The 27,361-nt window shown below is 38.3% G+C and overlaps 2 protein-coding genes and 1 long non-coding RNA gene across 8 annotated transcripts in view; 2 read left to right on the forward strand and 1 right to left on the reverse strand.

Moving 5' to 3' along the window:
* The window catches only part of LOC126870035 (conserved oligomeric Golgi complex subunit 1), a 257,074-nt gene extending 253,009 nt beyond the window's left edge, over window positions 1-4,065 (reverse strand). Inside the window, exon 1 of the mRNA XM_050627391.1 lies at window positions 2,600-4,065. The gene's annotated coding sequence lies outside the window, so the exon portion shown is untranslated. The remainder of the gene's footprint in view (window positions 1-2,599) is intronic.
* Window positions 1-27,361, forward strand: part of LOC126870037 (fibroblast growth factor receptor homolog 1-like) — a 110,057-nt gene that overhangs the window by 78,854 nt on the left and 3,842 nt on the right. For 5 of the 6 annotated variants that reach the window (XM_050627402.1, XM_050627399.1, XM_050627401.1 and 2 more), the window contains 4 exons: window positions 22,492-22,830; window positions 23,413-23,805; window positions 26,155-26,342; window positions 26,974-27,106. In XM_050627402.1, coding sequence (XP_050483359.1) covers window positions 22,492-22,830; window positions 23,413-23,805; window positions 26,155-26,342; window positions 26,974-27,106 — 1,053 coding nt within the window. Of the gene's footprint in view, window positions 1-4,585; window positions 4,699-22,491; window positions 22,831-23,412; window positions 23,806-26,154; window positions 26,343-26,973; window positions 27,107-27,361 lie in introns of those variants that run through there. The other variant, XM_050627403.1, reaches the window with a different exon arrangement.
* Window positions 4,705-7,545, forward strand: LOC126870147 (uncharacterized). Its single transcript, XR_007691139.1, has 2 exons — window positions 4,705-4,797; window positions 4,882-7,545. It is a non-coding gene; the product is annotated as an uncharacterized LOC126870147 (long non-coding RNA).

The following is a 27,361-nucleotide window of genomic DNA, read 5'->3' on the forward strand; positions in this document are numbered from 1 at the left end:
GAACCAATGGAAAACGTTACAATTATCCGAGTTATCCTCGATTCGAAATTTTTTACGAAACGTGAAAGTATAGAGAGTTCAATTTCCAGGGATTCTCGAAATTATAAATCATGCGAAATTCTAAATTAATTAATCCGAATTTGAAGAAGATTTATGGATCATATTTATTTCATATACCATCACAGATACGATTTTGAAAATTATAAGCAGAAGGTCATTAACCAAATCTCAACTCGAATCTCCGGTTTCATAAAATTATGTTTAACGTCTAAGTAACATTAAAAGTAAATAACACGACGAAATCGATCGATTAAATAACGTCTAATCTTGTCGATGATCTTATCGTAACCATGGAGCATATGTATGTAGCGCGTATCTTGATTGATGAGAAATTATACGCAATATCGTTGAGTTAACTTGTGGAAAATAAAAATTCATTTTACTAGATATGAATCGCTGTAGAAAATTTCACATTTACTTTTGTATTTGTTTAACTCGAATCAGCTTGGGTCTCGTCACTTATTATCTCGACGTTTCGACGAATTATCGCGTCGACGATCGAGATCGAAAGTAAATTTGAATTTTTACACTCAGACCTCCAAATCTGAACGTTTACTTCGATCATGTCCACTTCGTACATTTGAATGTTACAATTTAGAGTTTGAAATTCCGCTTGAATCTCTATATTTCGATATTTCGGGCTTCGTTCTCCATTCTGTCGATCTAAATTTCTAGGCTACAATTTCTCTGAATTGAAGTTTGTATTTTTAATCGAAGATATTCGGACGTTGTCTTATTTAAAACTTACAATCTCGTTCTATCGGAGATAATAACTTGTGAAGAATATACAAGCGTTAACAAAGACTGCGGAAGATGAAATATAATTCATCAAAAACTCGTAACTTTTTCCCTCGAGTGCTTAGGTTCCTTTGAAATTGAATGATAACGTAAAACTCCTCTGATCTTCCCAATTCTCTTAATTCACTAAAATTCATTTCTATTGTAAAATCTAACTGAATTAAAATTGACAAGCTTGATCAACGATATAAAATTAATATTAAACATAATGATAGGTTAAAAATGAGATGAAACCATTAAATTTACATTCAGTATGATCAAACTATGCTTGGCCAACAGCGCCAGATATTTAATGTTTATTACAATAATAAATTAAATAACAAAGAACAGGGCGATATAAAAATATCAAAAATTCCAAAATTCAGCTACATGGAAAGTAACCCTTAATGAATACGTTTCGTTAGCCTGCGCCTCTATTACCGAATTCCATTAAGGTTTCCACGCAACAATGGAAACGTCAGTTTCTAGGAAGCTGGTCAAAGTCGAATTTCACTGGCCGACCGATGGAAAACACGACAACATCTGGTGAACAGATTCCGATGCGGGTTCTACGCGTCCTATTAAACGCTTTCTCCAAACGGTATTTTACTGGAAGCCGTCGTTTCCTTGGAATTTCCGGCAATTGCACACGTGCGATCGTTAATAAGTAAAGCAATAAGGAGGCGTTGCTTGCTAAAGGACTAACTACCGACTACCTGAGAACCTCCAGTTATTTTATCATCTTTCCTACATGGTAGAAATCTCGAAACGTGCGTACTTGCTTCCGTAGGCTATTTAAAGGAAATACTCACGATCTTTTACTCTTAGATTTACGTAGATTCTTTTTGTATCGTTGCTGTTCAGTGCAGTGATTATCCTCGTATCATGTAAACGACAGCGTTTCAGAATTTTCAAGTATCAGCGTTTCAAGTATCAGAATTTTTACAACACGGTTCCAAAATCCTTTAGAAATTGTAAGAAATCTTCCAAAATAGTCGTAAGATCCTTTAAAAATTCTGAAAAATCGGAGCCTTCGCAAGTTTCATGCCTTCCATGTTTGCTTTGCCTAAATCAATCTTCCAAAATTCCTTAAAATCACTTCAAAAGTCCTTTGGACGGTGTTTTGAACACGTCCAACATTTTTCTAAATATTTACAATTCTCTATTCTTTTCACATTTACGTGCATTCTTATCTATCGTTGTTCATATACTGGTTATCTATATATCATGCAAGAGCAACATCCGTGCAAACGTCGGAATTCTTTCAAAGTAGTTCGAAAATCTCTTGGATACTGTAAAAAATCAGAACCTTTGCAAGTTCCGTGTTTGCTTCGCCTAAATCAATCATCCAAAATTCTTCAAAAACACTACGGAACTCGCTTAAAAACTATTTCGCACACGTGCGAAATCTCTTTGAAAACTCTTCCAAATGTCTCTCAAACGTGTCTCCAAATTTCCACCACTCCGCCCCCCATTTTTCTACGTTCGAAGCAGTTTGAAATTATCGCAGAAGCCTCGCCTAAAAACGTCGCTAAAAGATTCTTACTGAAACCTGTTCAAACTTCAAATTTTTCCCCAAAGTCTTGTTTCAAACCCTTTCAAATCTCTTCCGCGATCTTCTCCAAATTTCCACCGTTCCAATCTCCGCGATTCTACGTACAAACCAATTTAATATCATTCCAGAAGCGTCTAAAAAACCTGGGAAAAATTGCTCACGAAAACCTCTGCAAACTTGTAGTTTTTACCGCCAGTCTCTGCCCACCTGGCGTTCGTCCCAATGAAATCACCGAAAGCGATGTTCCAGCTCCAGATGTTCCGATTCTTCGTCTTTCGACTCGCACAGACGGATAGAATGGGACTAAATTCGACGTAAACGCGACAACGAGTAGAAAGAGAGAAGAGCAGACGAAGAACGAATAGAAACGGGCGAAATCAGGACGCGACCGGTGAATTTACTTTCCGGCAAGTGAATTTATTGATAACCGGCCGAAACGCTCGCGTTGCAACGATCCATATATATGTGTATTATTATGATTGAGCTCAATTGTCCAATTGGCCGGTCATTGAATGCCATATGCGCGGGCCAGGCTCGGCCCGTTATTAGCGGCCCGTCGTCCACATGGAATAATAATTCTCAACCCGACGTCGGCCGCGTTTCCACGGGCCCGACCAGGGCCGTGTGCCACGTATTCTTCTCGCGCTGCGAAATTGAGAGCCTCTGCCAATCCTTTGTCTATTAAATGTATTCAACAGGGTAATAGCGGCTGACATTACCAATTGGACAATGAAAGAGATGGCAGCGTAGCGCGATTTCTAAAGGGGGATCCGTTCAACGCCAGCGAGGATTTTTCGACAGGAGCCAATCTTCTTGATGACAGAATCCACGTTTGTCTTTCGTTTTAACAGCCACCATCGGCGAAGGATCAATCTCAAAGAGGTTTTGCAAAATGCAACGATATGGTTAACGAGCAGGATGATACTTGGTCGCTTGGAAATTTCGTTTCTCGGTGGTTTGGCCTGAGAGAAATTTCGCTCAGAATGGTATTGCTAATGGAAAGTATAAATTTGTTGGTCGTTCGGAGATCTAGTTTCTACGAGAGTTATCAAAATATCAATATCGAATATGAAATTCTGTTGTTTGGAAATGTTCGGTTCTTCTTGCGCATCTTCTTGTTTGCATGTTGAGAGATTCGATCTAGAATAACCCTGGCGTGAAATTACTTCAACTGAGAATATCGTTAAGGTATCTGTAAGATCCATGTTTCTGTGTACTCCAAGAAGAAGAAGTACCGATCTTCGCGATGGTTTATTTCAGCAGAAATATATCTGAAAAGATTGAACGCTCCTTTACGATGCGAAAAAAGAAAAGCTGATAGTACCCAGTCTCCAGCAACGATTCCACTTACTTCAACGACAATACACGCACGAAACTTATCCTACACAACGAGACAAACGTTGCTGTTCGCATTTAGTTATTTTAGCAAGCACTCGACCAAGGCTTTAATCACTGCCTCCATACTGCATCCAAATATAATCCATAGCAGCCAATGAGCAGACATGCTTAACGCACAACTCGTGGCTGAAGAAGGAGCCAGGCAAAAGCGTACGCAGTGAAAGAAGCATACTTGACCTCGGCCAAAGCCGTTGCAGCTTAATTACGATTGTCTGGCATCGAAGCGGGGCTGCGTACACTCATTAAGATAGCAGCCGGTCTTGAGCAGTGTCCCTTAATCTCTCGAAAGGGATCATCCTTTTTAAGGTATAATTATGCAGCCGGGATAGGCTGTTTCTCTGTCTGTTCGTTTTGTACCTGAAACAGCCCAGTGCGCCAGTTGAATCTCCCGCCGTCAAACCATCCAACGTTTCTATCTGTCAGGCCGTGCCTATCCTTTTTTTCATTCGAGTATCGTTCTATCCGCGCTGTTGTTTTATATCAAAGAGACAGGAGGAGGCCCCTCGAGACCAGCGTGGAATCTTAATTAGAACGTCCGAGTCGTCTGGAAACAGGACACGAATTCGACTATCTCTTCCAACTAAATAGATGCACCCAGTCTTTCGGGCACCTCTCGATCTAACCTTGCCCCCTGCCCCTTTTTCCAAACCCTTTGATAGGGTAGTAAGATGCGACAGGATCGCTACGAAAGGGTTCGGTAGAAACATACACCTGTTGTTCTTTCGTGCGTTGATGTTCTTGCTTTTTTTCTTTTGTTTTATTTTCTAGACTTCGCTTGCCACGCATTATGGTAGAGGGTCGTCGTTCGAGGTGAAGGATTATTAGGTGAGGAGGAAGAGAGAAGAAGAGAAGGTTCAAAGGGGTGGATTAGGAGAATTTGGAGAGATGGTCTCTGATGATGGAAAAAAGTAAATTATCGAGAAGCAGAGTCGATTTTAGGAAGATGATATTTGATGGAAATTATGAACCTTAAATTGTCCATTTTTCCTTGAGAATTACTTAGCACGGTATCTTAAAGCTTCTGTCTGATAACGTGTCAAATTATATTCTATTTCTATATTTTTATGCAGACTAAGAATCTTAAATTGCAGATGCATTGCTTGGAGAAGTTATTGATACAGTATCAGATTAAACAATTTTCCCATATCTACCAACGATTAGTTAACTTTCATCGATTTAGAAGACAAAGTTTGCTTTATCGTCTAATCTTTCGTGCTGGCAAATCTACCAAAACGTTTTTATTACTTTGCCCTAATCTACTTAAATCTGAGAGAATTCTGAAGCGCTTATCGACGCCTCCACTTTACTACAGAGTCGTTCGTTAAGACAACAATTAAGAAGATAGGGAAATCAAAGGTGAACCGTGCGAACTAACTCATTAAGTAGACTTAGAGCTAATGGTAATTGGTTGTCAAGCAAGGGAACCTTGCACAGGGAATACATATGTAAATTATAGGGGTTGGTTGAGGTATTCAGATTGGTGCCACTGATGAAATTGAAATGGAAATGGAAAGCATTCGATGCTTCATTGACCTGAGCACAGTGGTTCGAACGTAGAATATGTAAATTAAATAAAATTGTAAAACATACTCAATAGAGACGTTATATATATATAATACATACAATTTGAGTGAAATTGGAGCAACGTTGATGGTACGTGATATTTCATTGTCGAATAAGAATGGTAAATGGACATTTGAATTTTGAGAAGATCGAAAATTCTTTATATTCAGATTTACGAGGGCACGAAATTATTTCAGATCAAATATCAAAGATTTCGAACAACGACGAATCGAATTCCTGTTGTAATTCTATACGAGTAATATTTATTTGAAAGAAATTATCGCAGAGGAGATATGATGGAAAAAAATAAGAAGATAAAGATAAAATAGAAACGACTCAACCTTTTCCAGACATTATCGACGATTAATTGTTTATTACCCGTGTTTCGCGTGATTCACAAGCGATAATAACACAACTCTCTAGATTATTTAAACGAGAACAATGGTACATGGTAATTAGCCTTGATCGGCGTGAATTTTACGATCTCGTATTATCGACGACGTCGAAACGCAGAAAATATTATTTCGTCAGAGCGATAAACCGTGTTAATATCGTTCGGCGAAGAAAAGCGAGCTCATAAAAGGATTGTACGATCGGTTTCCCCTTGTCAAGAATTAACACGATCTTTATAATCCGCTTGACGCATCAATTAATCCTTCTGGATCTTAAATTTCATCCGAACGTGTAGCTCTTACAGCGTCGAAGCGCAAGAAATTATTTCATCAGCAGATATAACTGATCCTATTGTTTCTTTGGATTTCTAAAGTTGACTCGATTTCTACCACACGGTCCATGTTTGCTTTTTGATTTGCAACTAACGCGATACTTTGTTTCTTTAAAAATACGTTGTTGTATGTATCTTCGTTGATCGTCTGTTCTCGATTATCAGTAGATACGTCTGAACGAAAGTGGAGAAGGAAAGTATTTTCCTTCGAACTTTCCCTTCCTATAATTTCTACCTTTCCTCGCATAATTATTTATCGAGCATTTGCGAGCTTATCAGGTCACCGTTTACAACTAAGAAGCAACCGATCGTGTCACGCTTAGCTGAATCTTGGAAAATATACATTTCCACAGTAAAACCACGTACACGTGAAAGAACAAATTTTCTCTCTTTTAAACTGATAAACAATGATGAAACAATACGAAGAATAGATTCAAGATATAATATAAAGATAAAGTTCTCACTTTTAAAACCACATATAAAATAATGCAAAAGTCAAATTCAAAATATCACATAGAAATGAAACAAGAAGACAAAAATAGTTGAAACAAAGTACACGAAAAGAACTTCGAAAACATCCCTGTCCCTATGTCAAAATCGAATAATGATAATTAACCAATTAACTAACTCCAGAACCTTTTACCTCCACGTACAAGTAGATCTTCCCTTGCACGATACCCAGAAGCTAATTTCTCGTCGCACACCCCAATATCAATTTCCACCCTCCTTCAATTTCAACCTCGAAAGGGATAAATTCTTCGAGTTCATCGACTCGTGTAACGTTCTAGTGGCCAGATTAATTCGTCTTCGGTCGTCCTAATTTTTCACCTCGACTCGAGCAACAAAGAGCTCGTACAAAAGGGGGTAACAGAGAATTCGATGGCTCGCCGTGGTTTCGGATTACGGCGATCCCACGCGGTTAGATCGTATCTCAATCGTCTTAATCCGACGATCTGACCCAGAGAAGGCTCTTTTTCGCGTTCCACTAGCCGATGTACCAACCGGATTAAGTGTACGGTATTAATTCTACAAAGCGGGAACACGATACTCTTTCTTCAACTCTTTTCGTGCCTCCCCGCCGCCTTTTTTCTCGCGGAACCAGTGGATCGATCGTCGAGCTTCTGCGACCAAATCACTTTCGCCGTTTCGGCAGCGACGCGTTAAGATGACGCGTTAATTGGTTTAGTAATTAACGAAATTGTGAATTAGTCGCAGAGAGAAAGAATTTAGATTTACTTGAGAACAAGTTTCACCGTTTGTCATTTGCATCTTTTGCATATTTTTATTTATTATTATATTACTATTATTTTTTATGTATATTATTATTTATTATGTATATTACTATATTTATTTGGCGGGGCAGCCAGCTACGCTCGTTTAGACTCCTTACTGTACACGACGCGTCGCGAGTTCGAATCCCTCTCGCCCGGAATGTATTTTCAAGGGATGGAAAACTCAAAAAAAGAAACTATGTTTGTTTTTCTGCCTTCGTTTGCGAGGAGACGCAAGGAATTTTCTGTTCCGATTTTCTGTTGCCTAATTACCTTCGCAGAAATGGTCCGTTTCAAGGCAAGCCTGTAGACGACCTTTCACGAGTTTCCTGGTGTATATCCTGAGTTTGTTGAGAATTTGTTGACAAGCTCTACTCTGAAGCTTAGTATTTCAACATTTCGACTGGCTGCTCTGTTAACAAGATTCGTTGTATCCCGTAAACGAAGACAGACACATAGCACAGGTTCGGATGAAGTTTTTCCATTGTCTTTAGGCGTAGAATCAGCTGGCGAGTCTCACGTGCTCCGCTACGTCTGGTGTATCTTTATTTTCGACTTCAACAGCCGAGAAACGGACTTGGCTTTCACAGAGCTGCAAAGTGTCTGATTCATATTTCGCCATGCGTATTTATCGAACGCGTTTGGTATCAAGAGATTGCTATAAATATCAATTAGAAATCGATGAAATTGAGATTAGAATTGATATAAAATAGTTTGATATGTAATTATTAGAAAACTGGGATTAATTACAGGAAAAAACACTTGATTCTTTGCGGTGAAAATTGGCGATTTGCGTGGGATTGTTTGGGCAAAAAGGTAAGTGGAATTTATCTACGACAGTGCGACGTCATTAACGATCGGTTTAAAGATCGACGAAATAAAAATGTAATGGGTGAAAAATGGGACTCGATGACCTTCGTCCTTTCATCACGAAATTCAAAAATGAAATATCATCGCGATATGTATTAGGTAAAAAAAGAATGTTTCGTAACTGATAGCAGGCAAATCAGCGTTTCGAATAATTCTCAGCTCTCTGCTAATGATTCTCGTTATGTTAGGCGATCTACCTTTAGCTTATTTCTATCGAAATCCAATAAATCCTCTGGCCTGACAAGCCTGCTACCATTTTAAGCGATGTAATTACCTTTCAGATATAAATCTTTGCGATTCAATCCGCCGCTTTTCTCGATACCAATAAACCAGCTACTGAGAAGCGCTTCAGTTGAATGCAGCAGCTTCTAAAGAACGAGGAGTCTGAGATAAGCGAGAACAGCTTCTGCCTGGAAGGTGGCAAAGGGGCGTGCAATTAAAGCAACATAAATCACCAAGCTGTCCTCTAGCTAGCCCTACGATAGTTATATCTCGTTATAGCTCGACTCCTGGCTATTTTCGAAGCAAATCGCTTTCAAACACGTTCCTTTTGCCACACGCTTAAGAGATGATCTTCAAACTTGATTTTACGTTCGGTCAGAGTATTTGTGTTTAGCGATCATTGATTTATTTGGAAATTATCCAGATAAGAAGAACGTCAAACGTGGCACAGAATATATACTGGCATTTATACGTAGCAAGTTCTTATGTAATTTGTTTCTTTGTCGACGCTAGAACGCTTGGCAAGTGGTCGAATTTTGCGTTCAAAATTCCCTTCGTTTTCAGTTACTTCTCCTTACACCGTTGTTGAGATTAGCCGTGTCGAGCGGATTACAAAATATCAACTTTTGTTTTATTCGAAAAGACTTTTTTTTCTTTTTTTTAAATAGAACCTAACAGAAATAAATAACGAGGTGTATTCCGGATAAAAGTAAAATAAGCAGATAGTATTAAATCATTTCTAGATAATATCTACGAACCTAGAATAATTCCGTAATTAATAACATTAGAAAATTATTATTTTTCGATGGAATAGCTTTTCTTAAAAGATCGAATAACGTTCCAGTGAAAATTTATTATTACATATTTATTATCAGTGAATTATTCTCCTTTAAAACATTGAGTTATCTTTCCAAAGAATCTAATTGTCTTCTTCCAAAAAATTCACTCCAAGTCCTACAAATTTGAGTTTACGTCCTCACTGCACATCTTTAAACAAACTTAAATTATCTCTAAATTCCCAAAAAGTCCAACCATTGTCCCTTCGAGAATTTTTTTAATTACAGCTATTTCCAAAAAGTCGAATTTCCTTCGGAACCGAATTAATTTTTTTTTTTTATTAAAATTTACAATCAATTCTCGTATTGAGAATTTTCAGTAATTTTTCCTGGCGTGGCGCAGTGACATGGCTAATTATTTATGATAAATTAATACTTATTATAGATAATAATTAATTTGCCAAGAAATCGTCGCAAGTAAATGCCTACCATTTCGTAGGCGAATAATTTCGTAACTTGGCGTATTTCGAGACAAGGTGCGTTGTTCACTTTGGTGCGAACGAACTCAACCAAAATCGTAAAACCGAAGAATCATCTATGTATATATTACTTCGTCAGGATCCCCCTGAAACTGACGAAGTAACGAAACGAAATCGATTCGTTGCCCATCGCTTGTTGATGTTTGTGAGCCAGATGAAAGAACGTGGTTGCACGAGAACTTCTGAATATTTTTGGAGTGCTGTTTACGCGGTTGGATACGCGTTTCGCGGTAACTGCCGTGTCCCTGAACGTTATTTCCAAGTGGTTGCTTTCTAGAATACGCTTTTCATCTCTGACTCGTTTCAAAATTTTATCGATATCACACTTGGAAAGATTTTATCGAGATTTTATCAATGCACCGTAAGAAATGTCATCAGCCGCAAATTCATCGTTTTAAGAAAATTCTTCATCCTTAGCAGCAGTAGACAATTTTATGCAATTTCATCGACGATCTTCGACTGACGTTTCAATCGATTGCTCTGTCAACGAAACAAACAACCGCGGGGAAAGAAAAATATTACAGTGACCGAGGTTGCAGCAGTTCCAAACGTGGAAGAATCGCAAAGGAAAACTGCGCGAAGTTCCCTCGGGAGCCGCGCTCCGTGCAGCCTCAAATGGAGAAGATTCTCTTCGAACAGTTCCGCCGTACTTGGCACTCGTTTTTCCATCTTTCTGTCTCGTGTATATTTTTTTTATCGTCCCGACAAGACACGGGCAACCGTCCTACAAAATACGACGGTTCATTCGTTGCTCGTTATGTCGAAAGCGTGTTAAGCGAAATCGAAACGGCGTGACGAAGACAATCGTTGCTTGACATCGACAGCGGCGCAACTCGCAACGCGTAAATTCTACACGAGTTTTCTAACATTTAGATTTTCGGAAATATCGAACACAGGTTTTATTAACGCGTGCGTTAGATCGAAGACGAAATTTTATTTCGATACGGTTGACGCTGTATACTCGTCGCGTGAGATAAAATATCAGGTGCATTTATGGGAAGTTTAAATATAGGAAAACGCAGAGAATTCGCATAGTGCGCAAAAATATGGGCCGTTTATTTTGAAAGTGATGTAAGTCTATTTTCCTTCGTTTTGAAATATTGAAGTGTTTGCGCTTCCATCGATTGAAAAATCCTGATAAACATTTACTCGGTTTGTCCGCGTCTCTATGCGTTCAAGCATAGATGTAAATTCGTTATACAAATAGCTTCCTTGAGAATTAAGTACATGAATATCATTTTTCAGGGACACGAATGAGACTTTCAATCTTTTTCATAAACTTGGCAATTTTTGTATACCAATTTATACCACGTCTAACACAAATTGTACAATTCGTTAAATTTGTATCGTTCGACGTTTCTGATTTATATTATTTTACGTGTACACTTTTCTTCACGAATATCTATACAAAATTAATAGCCGTTTGAAAATAAATGTAATAAAATTAAGTAAATTATAATTATCGTGATGTTATTACGTTGAACTGTAGTAAACATACCTGTGTCAGATTCTAATGTTAATACGAGGTTATTCATTGAGAAAAGAAAAACCAAGATAACGCCAATGTACTTCCTTTGATCTTGGGTTTGCACTTTCATACGACCCGGTATAAGTGTGAAATATTGTTAATTTAATAATGCTTTGAGCGTAAAAATAATTACGTTTAATTACAACGATTTACTTGAATCACGCCAGCAGCAATGTAACAAATGTAATAATAATTTCCCAGTATATTAGCGCGTTTAAAACAACTTGTTCCCATTCGTACGTGCAATATTATGTCAGATACAGAGTGTTAGATTATATTCGCTATCATTTGTGTTTGATTATTGGTGCCTGGACTGTTTGGACAGGCTACAGATTACAGGAAATGGACCTGCACCACTTTCAAAGCAAATGATCCTGCAATTTCATTTATTAACGAAATTTCAATCGATTACAACGAACGAACGATCTTAAGATGCAAATTATAAATTGTTCATGAACAAAAGACGTTCACCTCGCAGTGTAAATGTTTTCAGAAAGATTAATTTTCGAAATAAAAAAATCACCTCGTCAGAGTCTCGTTCCACTCTGTTGGTGAAAATGTAAATTTCTTTTTCCTTTTTCTTTCTCGCGGACACCTACAGCCGACTAATTGTATCGTATTTTCTTCAGCAACGCGTTAATTATCGACGAATTCGAACTGGCTAGCGCCGATAGAAAATCGGCGGGAAGCACGAAGAAGGGCGGCCCGTTTCAAAAATAGACGCGTGTCTGGTAAACGCGCACAGATTTTGTTTCCACGTTGCTGTTGCATGTTGGCTCACGTGCACGCGCGTTTCCGCCAGCGTGGTGCCGCCGTTTCACGATAATTTTGAGGAGATTTAACGCGCCAACTCTAGGCTCCAGCCTATCCACGGAATCCAAGCCGATTTACAATTATCTCGATATAGGGAAAACACGCGGTAAATTACTTTCGTCATGAAAGTTCCACTGGCTCGCGAAAAGAACGACTTCAAGAGCGAAATATATATTTGTGAATTTAACAACGCCAGGGTCAGAGCGATATTTATAAATAGCTGGATTTTATACGGACTGGAAGTGAATAGGGAACATACCTGTTCATTGATCTTTAATTAATGTTTAAGAAAATGCGTAACCACGCAGCCGTGTTTCCAGCTATCGTTTATTGACTTTTAATTAACGTTTAGGAAGGCGCGTAGCCACGCAGCTATGTTTGTAACTATCGTTCATTGATTTTTAATTGACATTCAGAAAACAGCGTAACCATGCAGCCATATTTCTGGCTGTCGTTTATCGGCTTTTGATTAACATTTAAGAAAACATGCAGCCACGCAGCTATATCTGTAGCTATCGTTCGTTGACTTTTAATTAATGCTTAGGAAAATGTGCAACCGTGCAGCCACATTCGTAGCTATCGTTCATTGATTTTTAATTAACATTTAGGAAAATGTGCAACCGTGCAGCCACATTCGCAGCTATCGTTCATTGGTTTTTAATTAACGTTTAGGAAACAGCGTAACCATGCAGCTATATTTCCAGCTGTCGTTTATTGGCTTTCGATTAACATCCAAGAAAACATGCAGCCACGCAGCTACATCTGTAGCTATCGTTCGTTGATTTTTAATTAATATTTAGGAAAATGTGCAGTTACATTTGTAGCTATCGTTGCGGAGTAACAATCATATCGACGGTGAGAGTATAATACATTTTTGCGAACATTGACTCACCAGAAAATGATGGAATCGTGGAAGGCGGCTGAAGTACGTCGAAATACACGCAGATTTTCTGCGCTCAGGCCACGCTGAAACTGTTTGCGGAGCACGTGTATCTGGAACATTGAAACAGTTCGTTAAATTAGTTGAGAAGCAGTCGAGGTGAACTTGTTTTTTAAAGGTGAGCCGCGCAGTCAGAAATAGCTTGGTCGTGTAAATAAGAAGAAGAGTTGTTTTCAGTTCATTAAAATAGTTTTAAGAGTATATTGACCGAGGGCCGGCTGTAACGAAATGCTATGCCGATTCTAAACAGACGCTAGTGTGTCTGGAAATTGTAAGCTATGGTGTAAACCATCGATTTTGATTGTTGCTTTTACGGTGTTCGGTCAAGCGCTCCCTAGGATCTTCGTGGATTAGTTTCATACAGAATTCACTTCGAGATTAAGAACCAAATTTCCAACGTGGCGGTACATTTATCGATAAGCATGCGTCTTCCAAACTTTTATTTTTGAACATCAAAAGACGTTGCGATTCTTCTTTGACAATTTGAGTGATTTTTGGTAACATACATATGTATACAGGGTGGTTGGTAACTGGTGGTACAAGCGGAAAGGGGGCGATTCTACGCGAAAAAAGAAGTCGAAAATGTAGAATAAACATTTTTCGTTCGAGGCTTTGTTTTCGAGAAAATCGACTTTGAATTTTCGCTCGGTACGCGTGCACTTTATCGCGTCTCGTTATAACGGAACGTCTACGCGTCACTGTAGATCGTTGTCTCGATGGAAAAATTTAAAAAAAAATTTAAAAAAGAATTTTTATTTTATATTTTCGACTTCTTTTTTCGCGTAGAATCACCCCCTTTCCGCTTGTACCACCACTTACCAACCACCCTGTATATTAAAATGTTTGTACGTAGAGATTTGTCATTACTTTACACTCTTTCAGTGTACTTCTCATTTATAATTTATTCAATACAAGTTTCGTAGCCGCAATTGCAAGGCAAAAGACAGGAGTCTTAATGGGCCATAGATCGTCGACAACAATAAGTACGTCTACTAAATCGGTATAATTTCATGTTTGAAAATATTTTAACAGCCGTTCGCTGCCGCCGTTGACCACGCGAAAACTTTGGAATTAATTTACGAGCGGCGCGTGCTATTCACGATGAAGCACGAGCCAACAACCATAAGAGGTTCCATAGCATCGAACGCAGCGAAAGGTGTGCAAAAAAGGCTTTTTCAGACGATCCGCAGATTTATTAGACGGAATTAATGCTCCGTGCGATCGTTACATGGTTCAACGTTGTCGAAACGGTCTCGCGGCCGATAATAATTATTTCCAATGATTCCGCGCGAAATGTCGCTGGCTAATTTAGTGGAACGAACTGAGAACGTTCTATATAGAGATTGAAACCGACAGTCGTAAATTACACGAGTAGCCCAGGTAACAGCGCTACGTTGCTTCCGGCGGGAATCGAGTTCTCGTTGCCTCGATCGAAAAAATCTTGTTCTCTTTTTTAATTTCGTTGCCTGCGCAGATCACGTGGTTTATTAAGCGTGAAATTCGTGCAAGTCCGCGACGGTAGCGTTAAAGGTAATTACGTATTTCTTTGGGCGTTGCTTTCTCGCTTTCGTTACGCTCTTGCAACATTCCTATCGCAATCTTGGTTTAGAAATTTGGTAAGCAAACGAATCGTTAAACGCGTCTAAATTGCTAAACACGTAATTTCTTTGATTACGAGGAAGCTATTGTAATCGAAGGATGCTCGTAGAAAATACTGTATATGGCAAAACTGGAGAATTTTGATTCTCTTTATTGTTGAGGAAAATATTAGGTTGGTATGATCACTAGTTCCTACATGCAAAGTTGGTACGACTTCTAACGACGCTCTTTTGTTTTTGGCGTCCGCCATGTGTTAATTAACTGAGTTCATGTGGCTGTACATGGTGGTGAAATACAGAATATATTCTGTATTTCATATCTCTGTGAATCAATTAAATATCGAACTCCAAAACCTATTTAATAACATTTATCGGAAGATGATCGAAGTAGCAATAAGAATACTGTGGTACAGAGTTTAAGTGCCACAGACAGATATTAAGTGCGATGGATAGAATGAAAAGTCGATAGAAACAAATTGATTTCAAGTAGTTGAACTTTAGTTCTTACGAATATAGTCATAATATAATTTACGAGACAATCGATTTTTAACAGAAATACTATGAAACGGTATTACAAGACAGGAGATCTATATATTATTTAGAATTTGTCCAGCTGGACATTTGGTAAATTTTTCTAACTTTATTGCTAAGTAACATGTGGATGGCTATTCCCAATGGGATACCATCTTCGAGTTTCACTATTTTATTTCTTTAGTGAGGTCAGTGGGGTGTTTTCTTCTTAGTCTTCTTTCTGTAAGAGTTTTGCTCGTTTCAGCAGTCAGCTGGTTTCGATGTTCTTTCCTTGATCTATAAATGAAGAAATTTTCTAGTCGAAATGTTGGAAATCTGAGTGACGAGTTAACTCGTTTTAACCCAAAATAATAGGTGATATTTTAAGAAATGCTTTGGTAGGAAATTATAATTTGGGATTAAATTGTATATTGCTTCTTCACCGTAGAAATCCTTTGACGACGAGGCTAAAGGGGAAAATGGAAGAAAAGTCGGGCCACCGCATAATGGTACCGTAAAAGGGTGCATGTCTCACCCCAGACACGAATAAATAAACGTGGAAGCTCGCTCGCGTGGACAAACGAGGGATATTTAGGTCCCTGCCATTTAACTAAATGGCTAGTGCTCCCCAAACGAAATCACTATGATTTCTCACGTCCTATTCTAGCTATGTAGATCATACACGCGATCAATCATCGAATTTGCTGCCTACTATGCAATTGTTAATTCCGACGTCGAGCAAGAATTATTGTGAATTATCTTGAAAATTGAAGAGACTGACGTCGGGATGAAATATCATTACGCAGAACGATATTTATCCGGTGAAATATAAAACGCAAAATAGAATTCGAACAGACTAATCGACCCTAAAAAAATATTCCACTCCCATTCTGTGGTTTTAGTTTCCTCGTCAAGACAATTCATCGTATAAAACGTAGAATAAAATTGTATCGGGATACAATTGATTTTAAAAATAGCTAATGTCCATTTGCATTTTGTACATTTCAATTTGCCAAGATAAGTATCGTAAAGACTATTTTTAGAAGATTGGCAACCAGAATATATTTAATTTGAATTTGCCCATTGAAATATTGTTAATGGTACGTACTGGATAAAATAAAAAATCGTCGAATTAAGATTTGACGAAGCTGGTGGATTTTATTTTATTTTATTTTATTAGGAAATTTCCTCGCTACCTGCATATTTTATTTTGTGTTTAATATCAAGAACGATCTTCCCAGTATAAAATACAGAACACAAATCAGAGTTGAACGATTTAATTTCAAACGCAACTTCAAACTATTGTGACCGCATATGACACAACGATGTCAGTCAAAGGATTAAAGAAAATGGAGGTTCGAGTCGCTCGCCAGAAATTGTTTACAACGATTCTCGTATTCGCGGATGGCCTTTCGTCCGAGTAAACCCGCCAGAAGCAGCGAGCTTTGACGAAAATGTAAAGGAGGAAGGAGAGGATCGAGAGAAAAGACAAAGAAGCCTCTCGGAATGTTTGTAGCTATTCGTGGCGCCTGGAACGAAACAGATGGCTGCGCGCGTGATGTCATACGCAGAAATCGAACTTCGTTCTACCAGTCAATAATCGATATTTTCTATTTCTCACACTTTCGAAAGTCTTCCGATCGATTTTTCTAACAATTTTGATATCTCATCGATTACTATGCGCTATGTATTACAGAAATTATCTGAGATAAAAATAACGTTTAGTAATAAGAATTTTCCTTATATTATTAAGCAAAGAAGATAAGATATCGAGGATTTTTTTAATTCCCCGCTGGACTGTGACAATTAAACAACTTCTCTTAATCACGCCTGACCAATATAATTTTATTGCCAAGACGAAACAATGAAATTTTCAGCGCCCATACAAATCAGCGCGAACCTTCAAAATGTATCGCTTAAATTCTTTTTACGGACCCAGATAAAAAAAGATATAAAAAACGATCTTTGCTGTCCCGTTCGCGATTCCGACCAATCGCAACGTTTTCGAAATTTCTTTTACGCTTCGCCTGCTAAAATAATCCTTCGAACTTGTCGAGAAAGAAGCTCGAGTTGCTGCGTTCGATTTGAAGAAAAAAGCAATAGAACTTAACGTCCGAGTATCAATGGCAGTGACTGCGTATTGAACGTTATTTGCAGATTTAATAGGAGAACCGAAAGAAAGAGAAGAAAATACGAGAATCAACGATCCACGCAACGAAGCAATTTTCAGACGCAGAAACAGAGAAAAGTAAAGGGAAGATCCTATTTCCATTCGAAGATTTCAATGCGCAAACCGGAAACTATCCGAATATCCGAAGATAAAATAAAACGCTCGCTTGGACATTGAGAAGCAGCGAACAAGCTACGTAAGTAACGAGTCGTCTGTTTGCTCGTGTGGTGTCTCCTCGGTCAAACAATCGGAGAACGTCCACGAGGCATCAAGTACAGCACGTGAGGACGCGTGTCCGAAAAAAGAAGCGGGAACGGAACTCGCAAAGACAATAAACTCGATGAACTTCCGTCGAGGGAAAAGAGAGCTCTCACGGACAATTAGTCGTTTGTACACGAACGCCGAGGATGTTTGGAGATAAGACAAAAGAAACGGAGAAAGCAAGGAGACGAAGATGCAACTGGAGTAGCTGCGGCTACGAAGCGCAGCAACATCGACTCCAGGAAATGGTGGGCGAGATGGAATTCGTTCTATGCTTCTAAAGACCAGATGATAAATAGTCTTTCAACGTGGCTAATTGCAGACACGTTTCGAGCATTTTGCAAGGTATTCGCGACTGTTGCTGTTGTAACGACGTAAATTAGGCAAATTGGCTAATTTCGTAGCTGTGACGGAGCAACCGGAATTTATTAAAACGACGATTTCCATGTTTATCGCTCGAGATCGACGTTAATTGAAATAGTTAGGGTGGCCATTGAAAGGTATGTCAGGAGACTGAGTAGCATCGAGCAGGATACACGGTTTGCCATTTTGGTAAATAAAACGCGACTTTTGGAAAAATTGTCCGTTTCCAAAGGTAGAATTGTGCGGACGTTTAACGTCGATATCGATCGATTGAAATTTCTAATAGGTGTAAAACATATGAAATCGGTAAAATGACAGATACTAATGGAGAAAAATATGTTGAGAAATATAAATGTTAAATGTACGTACCTCGAGAACACTTGGTACGTTCTCGTCATGATCGTCCGACGTTCAAACAAGTAGATTCGACGTGTCGAAATTCACTCAGTCGAATACCGATGATAGTTTCATGCCACGTGATAGTTAAATTAAGACGAAATATTCAAATTCTTCCTACGATTATTTGATTTTATTTCGCTTTACGACCGATAAGTAATCGACTGAATGATAGCTAAATACTCAAGTAGAAGCTGCAATTTTATTACAAATACAACCATCCTTGCCTCACTTTGGTTACGCTATTTTGTCTTTCAAGGTGCCTGATAGAAAGAGCGAGAAAGCTACTGTTTGCTTCGAAGAGTTTCGTAACGAGTAGTTAAATAGAACCTAATTACCAAGAGTTAGCAACTAATAAAATACGAACGAAAACAACGAAACGAACGAGATGCAAAGTGTTTTAAAAAATATAAAACAGTATAACAGCGTATAAAACGTGTATACATCTGATATCGAATTAGCGATTAATAATCGATAATTAACATAATTCCATCGGCATCGTCGCACTTGAAAGGCGCGAACAGACGTTCTATTCGAAACGATGGCGCGACCCGTGGCGGAGACGAGAGGATCGGCACAGACACCCTCGACAGATCTCTAAATTTAGTTAGACGCGTTTTACTGACGGGGAAGAGAGAACGGATCGACGTCGACGCAAACGAACGGAGAGGAAGAGGACACGATAGGACGTGGTTCCAGATGAAACGTCGGAAGGGACAGTGTCGCGATTCTCGCCTGGCCAACGTCCAAATGGCGATACCTCGATCGCCCAAATGTCATGAATGGGTCGACCTGGTAAACGTTTCCCCGTGACCAGATTCTCGAAAGAGAAAGAGCTCGAACCGAGCCAAGTCCACGGCTCTCCGGTCGCGCCGAAGTTCAATCGATGTTCAAGGTTGAGAAATCGAGGAACGACGCTGACCGATTTTGCATCGCGCGATCGTCGTGTCAGCGGTTCACGCTTGCGATTAAAACGGAAAATTGTATTTCACGCCTTCTATTTTGTTATCGATTTTTGATGTAAGGTGGTGGAAATCGGTGTAAGGTATCGCGGAAATAAAAATCTGCGTTGCAGGAATATCAACGAGAGAAGTTCCAGGGTCGAAGAAAGTCTATCGGGGGCCTTCTGTTTCTTGAGAAAAGCGAGATTAAACGCGTTACTCTTTGAAATTTCCTGTCGAGTTTGAAGTCGTTTATTCTTACGGTTGAATAAATTTGTAGAAGCAGATCGAAGCAGATTCTAATTGATTCGTTAGTAAGCGTTGGTACGTGTTCCAGTAACGTAACCGACGTGGTGATATCTGTTTAATGGCGAGAACGTATTCCTTTAATTAAATAAAACAACGCATTACATAGATTGGCATCAGTCAATAACGAAAAAGTATTGGGTGGAATGAAACACACCGTCAGGATATGGTAAACGATGAAGGAAATAGAAGAGAACAGAGTCGTATGACAAATGATATCTATGAAACTGAGTAATGAAACGCCAGCGAACATCATTTTTCAGTTACAAATATTCTCGACAAGCTGTATTATTGAACGAGCAATAAAATATCCTAAGGATTAAAACTGATATGTTTTACTGGCAGGAGTAAAGGAACAACCACCACCTTGCTGTAATATATTACAAGACCAAAGAAATTCCATCGGACCGTAGAATAAAAACAGTTGTTAAATCTTAGCAACAACGATGCACTCGATGTCGCGAGAATCGATACGTTATCGTTCGATCGTCGTATCGTCGAAAATTTAATTTCAATTAAATCTATCACGCCGCCCGAAGGATTTAATTACCAACGATCGAAGATAAAATGGATTAAAAGGCTATGATGATCGCGCGGCACGACGATATCGGGCAATTACTTCTCATCTACGTGAGCTGTAATTCTAGAAAAATCGTTGCAGAACTAATAATTACAAGGCTCGAGCCATCAATTTATAAGAGAAATCGATCGACAATTTGTTACAGTGAACGAAGCCCGTGTAATTGAATATTAGCAGAGGATGGAGAAAATAAATTTCTGAAATTGCGGTTAATATCCATTAACCGCGGTTAACGAGTCGACGATAACTAGGACGAGGTTGTTGTGACAACTGGAAGCGGTTACGATCGATGATCGAGGTTTCCTCGGAGGCGGAGAAAGGATATGATTGATGAATCGGTGGTAGAGACGAAGCGCATATCGTAAATAGCTGTCGATCTGACTAGGAAGTTTCAAACAGCTAAAACTGCAGTTAATGGAAATTCGTATTTTTCTGAATACGTAATACTGAAAGAATCCTCGTCAAATATTCCTCTTGCACGCTGTATATTATTATTATTATTTGTTTATCGCAACGAGATTCAAAGTCTGGTACGATCTCTGTTACAAACGTGCACGTTTGACATAATTGTAATGAAATATAGGGAAATATGACGTGATATTAATATACTGTATAACACGATAAATAACCTGATATAATATATCGTAGTATAGCATAGTGAATTTCAGGTTTGACTTTGGTCTTTGTATATTAATTGCAGGTCTTTTTATTGCTTGAGCTTTCTTTGTTTCTAACTTGGCCAAGAGGATACTCCTGTTAGATTGTTTGATTTTTTTTTTTTACAAAGAAAACTGTAACAGTGTTTGCAATGAAACTTGCAGAGTATATTTTTGCATATGTCAATAGCATGTGTCATTTTTCTTGTCGAGAAGAAATTAAAATTGACGGCATTGTATGCCCTCGTACGCAATTGGCAAAAGGACCTCGTCTCATGGAGTCCACGATTGCGGTCGTTCTACTCGTTTAAAATAAGAAACTCAAGGAGATCGTTAATTAGGATGAGTTTGACTGTATCACGAAACTAGGACGAAAGCAAAAAGTCGATAATTAAAAGAACGACGACCCTATGAAGTTCGATCGTCGATCTTCTCCATTTTTCTTTAACATTCAAAGGCTTAAATAAACAGAAAAAAAGGAAGGTATGGAATTTGTTCTTGTTCAGACTATAGCGATACACGCGTGGAAGATTCACACCAAATCTTGAGCCAATTGGTCGAGTAGATTTCATGGTACCGTGAACGCCGTGTTGAAAAATAACAGACCTGAGAGAAACGTGTTTAAAATGTTGTGTATCGATGATAATTATTCTAAAAATCTTTCGAACGTTCGTAACTTCGTTGATTAATCTTACATTTCTCAGAAATCCATAAAAATCCACGGCTTACTCGTAGACGCTCTAAATAAGAAAGAAAATGATTCTTGGAAGAATTGAAGTTTTCCAAAAATGGTACTGCGTCCTCGAATTAGAAGTAGTGGTTTTTAATTAACACACAACACGATATACGTATGTTGCTTCTTAAAAAGACGCCAATTACGACTCAGCGAAGATCAAACTGAGATGCAAAAATTCAGAAGGTCGCGTTATCCTTCGTTTGGCATTTGTTTGGCGGATCATTTTCAGAACGTCCCTTCTGTGAAGATACCATGTGTCCGCTATTAAGTACGCATCGCAATGGAGAATTGCTTTCCTAAATAAAGGATTCTACGCGTGAGTTGTGCGTAGCTAAGAGAATCGACGTGAAATATCGAATTGCGATACTTTGGCGCAATTTTAGCGGCGTTTATTACAGCCACGATTCGCGGAAGAATCGAATTAGAATCCGCGTTAGGCTGCCAAGTAGCGAAAGCTGTCGGTTTATCTTTCGTGAACTTGGTACAGAGGAAGCGTACTACGAGCCATGTTTCGCGTCTGTGGCGCTAAATAATCTGGATAGAATCCCATTAATACAGCTTTCACGTGTTTTGCTGAAGAGATACCTAACGATCTTCGCATCGTCGTACGACAAGCTTGTAATTTCATTGCGAAACTTCGAATTACATCGCTCGATACAATTAACGCTAGAACTACCACGCCACTCAAATTGACTGGTTTTACAATTTTATTTTAAAATTCCTACTTTATGCTACATTTTTTCCACAGTGATGTAATGACTTTCGCAACGATAACTAAAAGAATAATATAATGAACTTTATTTCGTATTTTATGTATTCAAACCTGACATAATTTTGTATCAAGGCTACTTTTACCAATGCGACCTAATAATAAATAAATGATAATATGAATTTTTTTTAATAAAAAATATGAAATATGAATTGTCTTCGTTTCACAGATCTGAATCATCCCGACACGGTGATTGTGTCAATCGGTGAGAAGCTGATCCTACGATGCTCGTCGAGTTCGAACGCGGAGACGATTTGGTACAAAGGCGACGATATTTTCCGACCATCGTCGCCAAGAATTCGATTAATGAAACAGACGCTGAGGTTCAAGTACATCGAGCCCGAGGACGCAGATTCGTACAGTTGCCTGGTTGGATCAAACATGACGAACGAATGGAGGAACGTGACGATACGAATAGAATTGTTGCAGAACGACGAATACCAGCACGAAACCGAGAGACTGGAAAGACACGAGGAGGAAACGAACGAATTGGAAATCGAAGCGAGAAGTTAGTACTCGGATTTTCTTCGCTTTTCAACCTTGGACAGTTGTTCGTACTTTGTATCGACGATATCAAACAAAATTTGATTAAAAATCCGCGATCGCTTATTAGTTACATTTTCTACGTAATTTGTTATTTATAATTTGAAAGTGATAGCGCAAGAATCGATAATAATATTCCTTAGCTCTGCAAAAGGATAATAACGTTACCTATCCTGCGCCCCTTTCGTCAGTTAATTCTAAATCACCTTCATATCGTTGGAAATCTCTAAAAATTCCAAACAGCTTCAAAATATCTTTGGAAACCTTTGGTTTTAAATAATTTAGGAATTCGTAGAAATAATTTCGTTTCGCTCTTCCTGCATTGTATCATCCGTAAACTTGAAGAAGTCAGATTACTTAAAAAATCCACTCCCTTTAATGCGAAATTCCAATCAATGTTTCTTCCCTTTCCAAAAGTCCCTTTTCAAGTATTACAAGTTTAACCTAACGCTGCTATCTTTTCTTTTAAACGAGTCAATTCTAGATCCTCCAGTTAATTTGTCGAATTAATTCTGAATGAAAGAGAACACGAATCTCGGTGTCACAGATTTGCCAGAAACGCGATCGTTGCACCTGGAAAGCGAAAACGCGGAGGTCGACCTGGACAACGAGAAACTGGAGAACGAAACAGCCGGTGAACACAACAACACCGCTCCCGTACGAGCACCGTCGTTCAATAAAAGCGTAGAGATGCCAAACGTGGTCGTGAAACCTGCTGGCAACATGTTACGTTTACGGTGTCCAAGCTTTGGCAACCCAAGGCCGAACATCACATGGTACAAGAACAACGAAGAACCAAAAAGAACGCTTGGCACGGTGGTTATGTCTAAGTGGACCTTTAGATTGGAGGATCTAGTGCCTGAAGACAGCGGCAATTACACTTGCGTGGTGTGCAACGAGCTGGGATGCATCAATCGCACGTCCAAAGTTGAAATTGTCGGTGAGTATCGTATTTTTTATCTTTCTATTTACTAAAACGTACAGCGTAATGGAGAAGTAAGAGTAACGTTGAAATGAAAAAGTAAAGTGTAATGTTGAAATTGTCAGTGAGCCGCGTTCAGTGCATCGTGCTTTTTATTTATTTTTCTTTTTTCTTATTTATTGGAAGGATGCTATGTATAATGGGAAAGCGAATGTAGCCTTGAAATTGTCAGTGAGTAAACGAGTGTCTCATTTTTTTCTTCTATTTATTGGAAAGATCTCTCGTCTGTTTTCTTTTCATTAAAGCAATTCGGGGAACGATAGTACAATGGGGAAGCAAAAATTTGTGTTTTCTGTTAGTTAGCTTTTGTTGAATTAGCTGCGACGAAGTTAGAATAAACGAAGTAAGCTGCAGTGGAACGATGTTGTAGGTTTTAAAATGAAAAAAGAATCGCGGTATTCAGTGACCAGGAAGTTTCTAAATTTCGCAATATCGTTTTATATTATCATTTGCTATACGTTCTTCAATGGAAAATATTACGACATATTCAGTGATTATGTAAAGAAAGAAGGTTTCTTAAACCCATACAATTTGCACCTATTTTTCATTGGGAACAGTAACAATCAACGATAACAATCGAAGAAGGATATTTCGAAGAAGGACATTAACGACCATTAATCACTGTGCAATTTCTATGTTCGGTCAAATGATTTTAAATTACCATTTGCACCTTCTCCAATGGAAATACCAACCATTGAAAGATTCCTATGACACCGGGTAGCACGAAGAAAAGAATCACGATGTTGGATCATTGCAAACTTATCAAATCTCATAACATTTCTCACGTTACTATCTACCATCCATCTTTCACTGGAAATGCCATCGATTAGAAATTTCCAGCGATCGCGTTGCATAAAAGAAGAACATTTCTAAAGGAAAGTTTCTAAAAATTCCATATCTTTTTACATTATCGCTTGCTACACGTTCTTCGCTCGACGAAAGGAATCAGCACATTAGATTGTCATAAATAAACTGCGGATCTTTATACATTTATGAGCAATTTGATACATTGAGAGTGTAATTTTTACTGAGTAAAACAATTCTCTACTGGGGTTTTATTTTTTAAATTAAGTATAAATATCCACAGTCTAGCCATGATTAACATAAACGTGCTCCGCTGGAAATACTATCGATGAGAAATTTCCAACGACCGCCTAGCATAGAAAAGAAGGGATCACGACATTAAACAGTCGTGAATTTTCATTGCATCTATAGAGCGTTTCCCTCATAAACCATACATCAACGTGGATTTCCCGAAGAACGTAACCGCGGCGGTGAACAGCACGGTGACGTTCAAGTGTCCGATCGTGTCCGATCTCGAACCGTATATACAATGGCTGAAAGTAGTCGAGTACCCTGGTGACCAGGAGAATTCACCGACCGGCATTCTTCTTCAGGTACAGACAGACCGGATTGCTTAGATGGTGGAGGTTCCTGTGTCTTCTCGATGGATTCATAATCATCGCTTTAATTCTCCACTTTCGAATAAGAACTGTACATATTGTTTAGGTGGTGGAGGTTCTTGTGTCTTCTCCATGGATCTTTAATTATCGCTCTAATTCTTGATTTTTAATTAAACACTACTTGTATAAAATGATTATGTATAATAATGTATACAAGGTTTTATGTAAAACAAGACAGATTCCAAGGGATTCTGGTGATATGTGAACTGTCTGCGGCGATTTTTAAATAATATCCTAGTGACTAACGATACGGTGAAGGAAACATGTGCCGTTTGGTATTTCAGGTGCTGCCACGTGGATTGTTTCATTTTGTTCTTTTTTTACGTTTTAATAATGTCATGTTGCTGTATTCTATCTTCTTTTTTCTTCCGATCTGTTTCTTCGATATTCGACGATCGAGGTCTCTTGAGATCAAGCTTACTTGTAGAAAGATCGTAATAGAAGAAACTGACATGATGTAATAGACATTTTTTACGTGTTATTTCATTCCTTGCTTCTTAATGAATTAAAAAGTACTCGAACTAACTAATATTCCACACAAACGCGCACAAAATTTCTTTAAATTTTCTTCGTTCTTGATTAATTTTAAATTATTTGAATGTCTTTGAGAATCTTTAAAAATGATGAGAAAAATTGTACAACCTTAATTCTCGAAATCTTAGAAATATAATCATAGAATTCCTTAAACCATGAAAATAATTATAATCGTTATTATTAATATTCGATCTCTGTAATACAAGTTTGATGCAATAGCTTGATCTCGAGAGATTTCTTTTCATCTCTTTCTATTCTCTGATACACTGGAGCTTGGTAAAAAAGGTGGTTGGGTCTATTTTTCCTGTAGAGAGCGTGAAACATCGGCCGATACTGACCAGGCCTCCAAGAAACACGACCGTTCTGATAGGAGGCAACGTTACTATGACCTGCGAGGTTCTGTCGGACGCGCATCGTCATCTCGAATGGTATCACGGTTATCACACGTCTTTCGACACTGTCAACAAAACCAATCAAAGTTTCCGGGTGGAGGTCAAGGTGGGCACGTAGAACTACTTGAAATTGCATGCAACACACTCTTATTTTCGTTTATACGCTTCCGCTTCTTGTGTCGTCAATAGATCAAAATTAATTTAAAGTTTAAATGTCGCTAAAGCTATTTTTCAAGTTTCCTTGTTTACGATCCTAATAACACTTTCTTTAACTTTAACTTTTTCTTATCCGATGTTCTTCGATTTTGCATTGGTTCTGTTAAAGTCTGAGCTACTATTACATAAGCGTCAGTTTTGCATTTTAAACATAGTATTATTCTTCTCATTGCTATGAAAGCTATGAGAATTATGGAACAGAATATTACTTTCATCAGAAGATCTAAATTGCACAGTATGATAAGATTGCAAGTAAATTTCATTTTATTTACAAGCTATCTTTGTACGTTTTCAAGTATCAGAATCGCTTATTTTTCATTCAATTGCAGTTAGCTTCATATTTATAAAGAAGATCATTTCTCTGTAGTTCTTTAAACTGAAACTATGCCATAACTAAAATCGAAGACAACCTTACGTACAACCATTTGCTAAATCATCCCCTTACTTAAATCATCTCCTACTCAAAGCAACGAAGCTGTAATCCTCCATTTCTCTAAATCCTACTGAATTCTTTCCAACAGGCGGAAGGCGCGGACAATCCAGAAGTACTGAAGCTATACAACGTGACACAGAAGGACGAGGGGTGGTACACCTGCATAGCGCAGAACGCGTTGGGAGAAACCTTCAGCAGTGCCTATCTCCGAGTAGTCGAATGTACTTAAAACTTTTTGTAATAATAAAAATCCCTTTTCCTTAGTTTTGTTCCTTAGTTATGTTTAGAAGGAGATATAATTGACATCTTTGCAATGGATTCTGCTCTTTCTCAAAATTGTCCAATAAGCTTCCTAACGTTAATAACTTCATCATCTTGCTATATTTGCAAGAAGATTATCGCGTTCTGCCTAAAAATAGAAACAGTAAAAATTTCTCTATAAAATTAAAAAAGTATCTCTAGTATTCTAAACGTAT

Source organism: Bombus huntii, chromosome 10 (assembly GCF_024542735.1).
Source record: "Bombus huntii isolate Logan2020A chromosome 10, iyBomHunt1.1, whole genome shotgun sequence".
NCBI classification, from domain to species: domain Eukaryota; kingdom Metazoa; phylum Arthropoda; class Insecta; order Hymenoptera; family Apidae; genus Bombus; species Bombus huntii.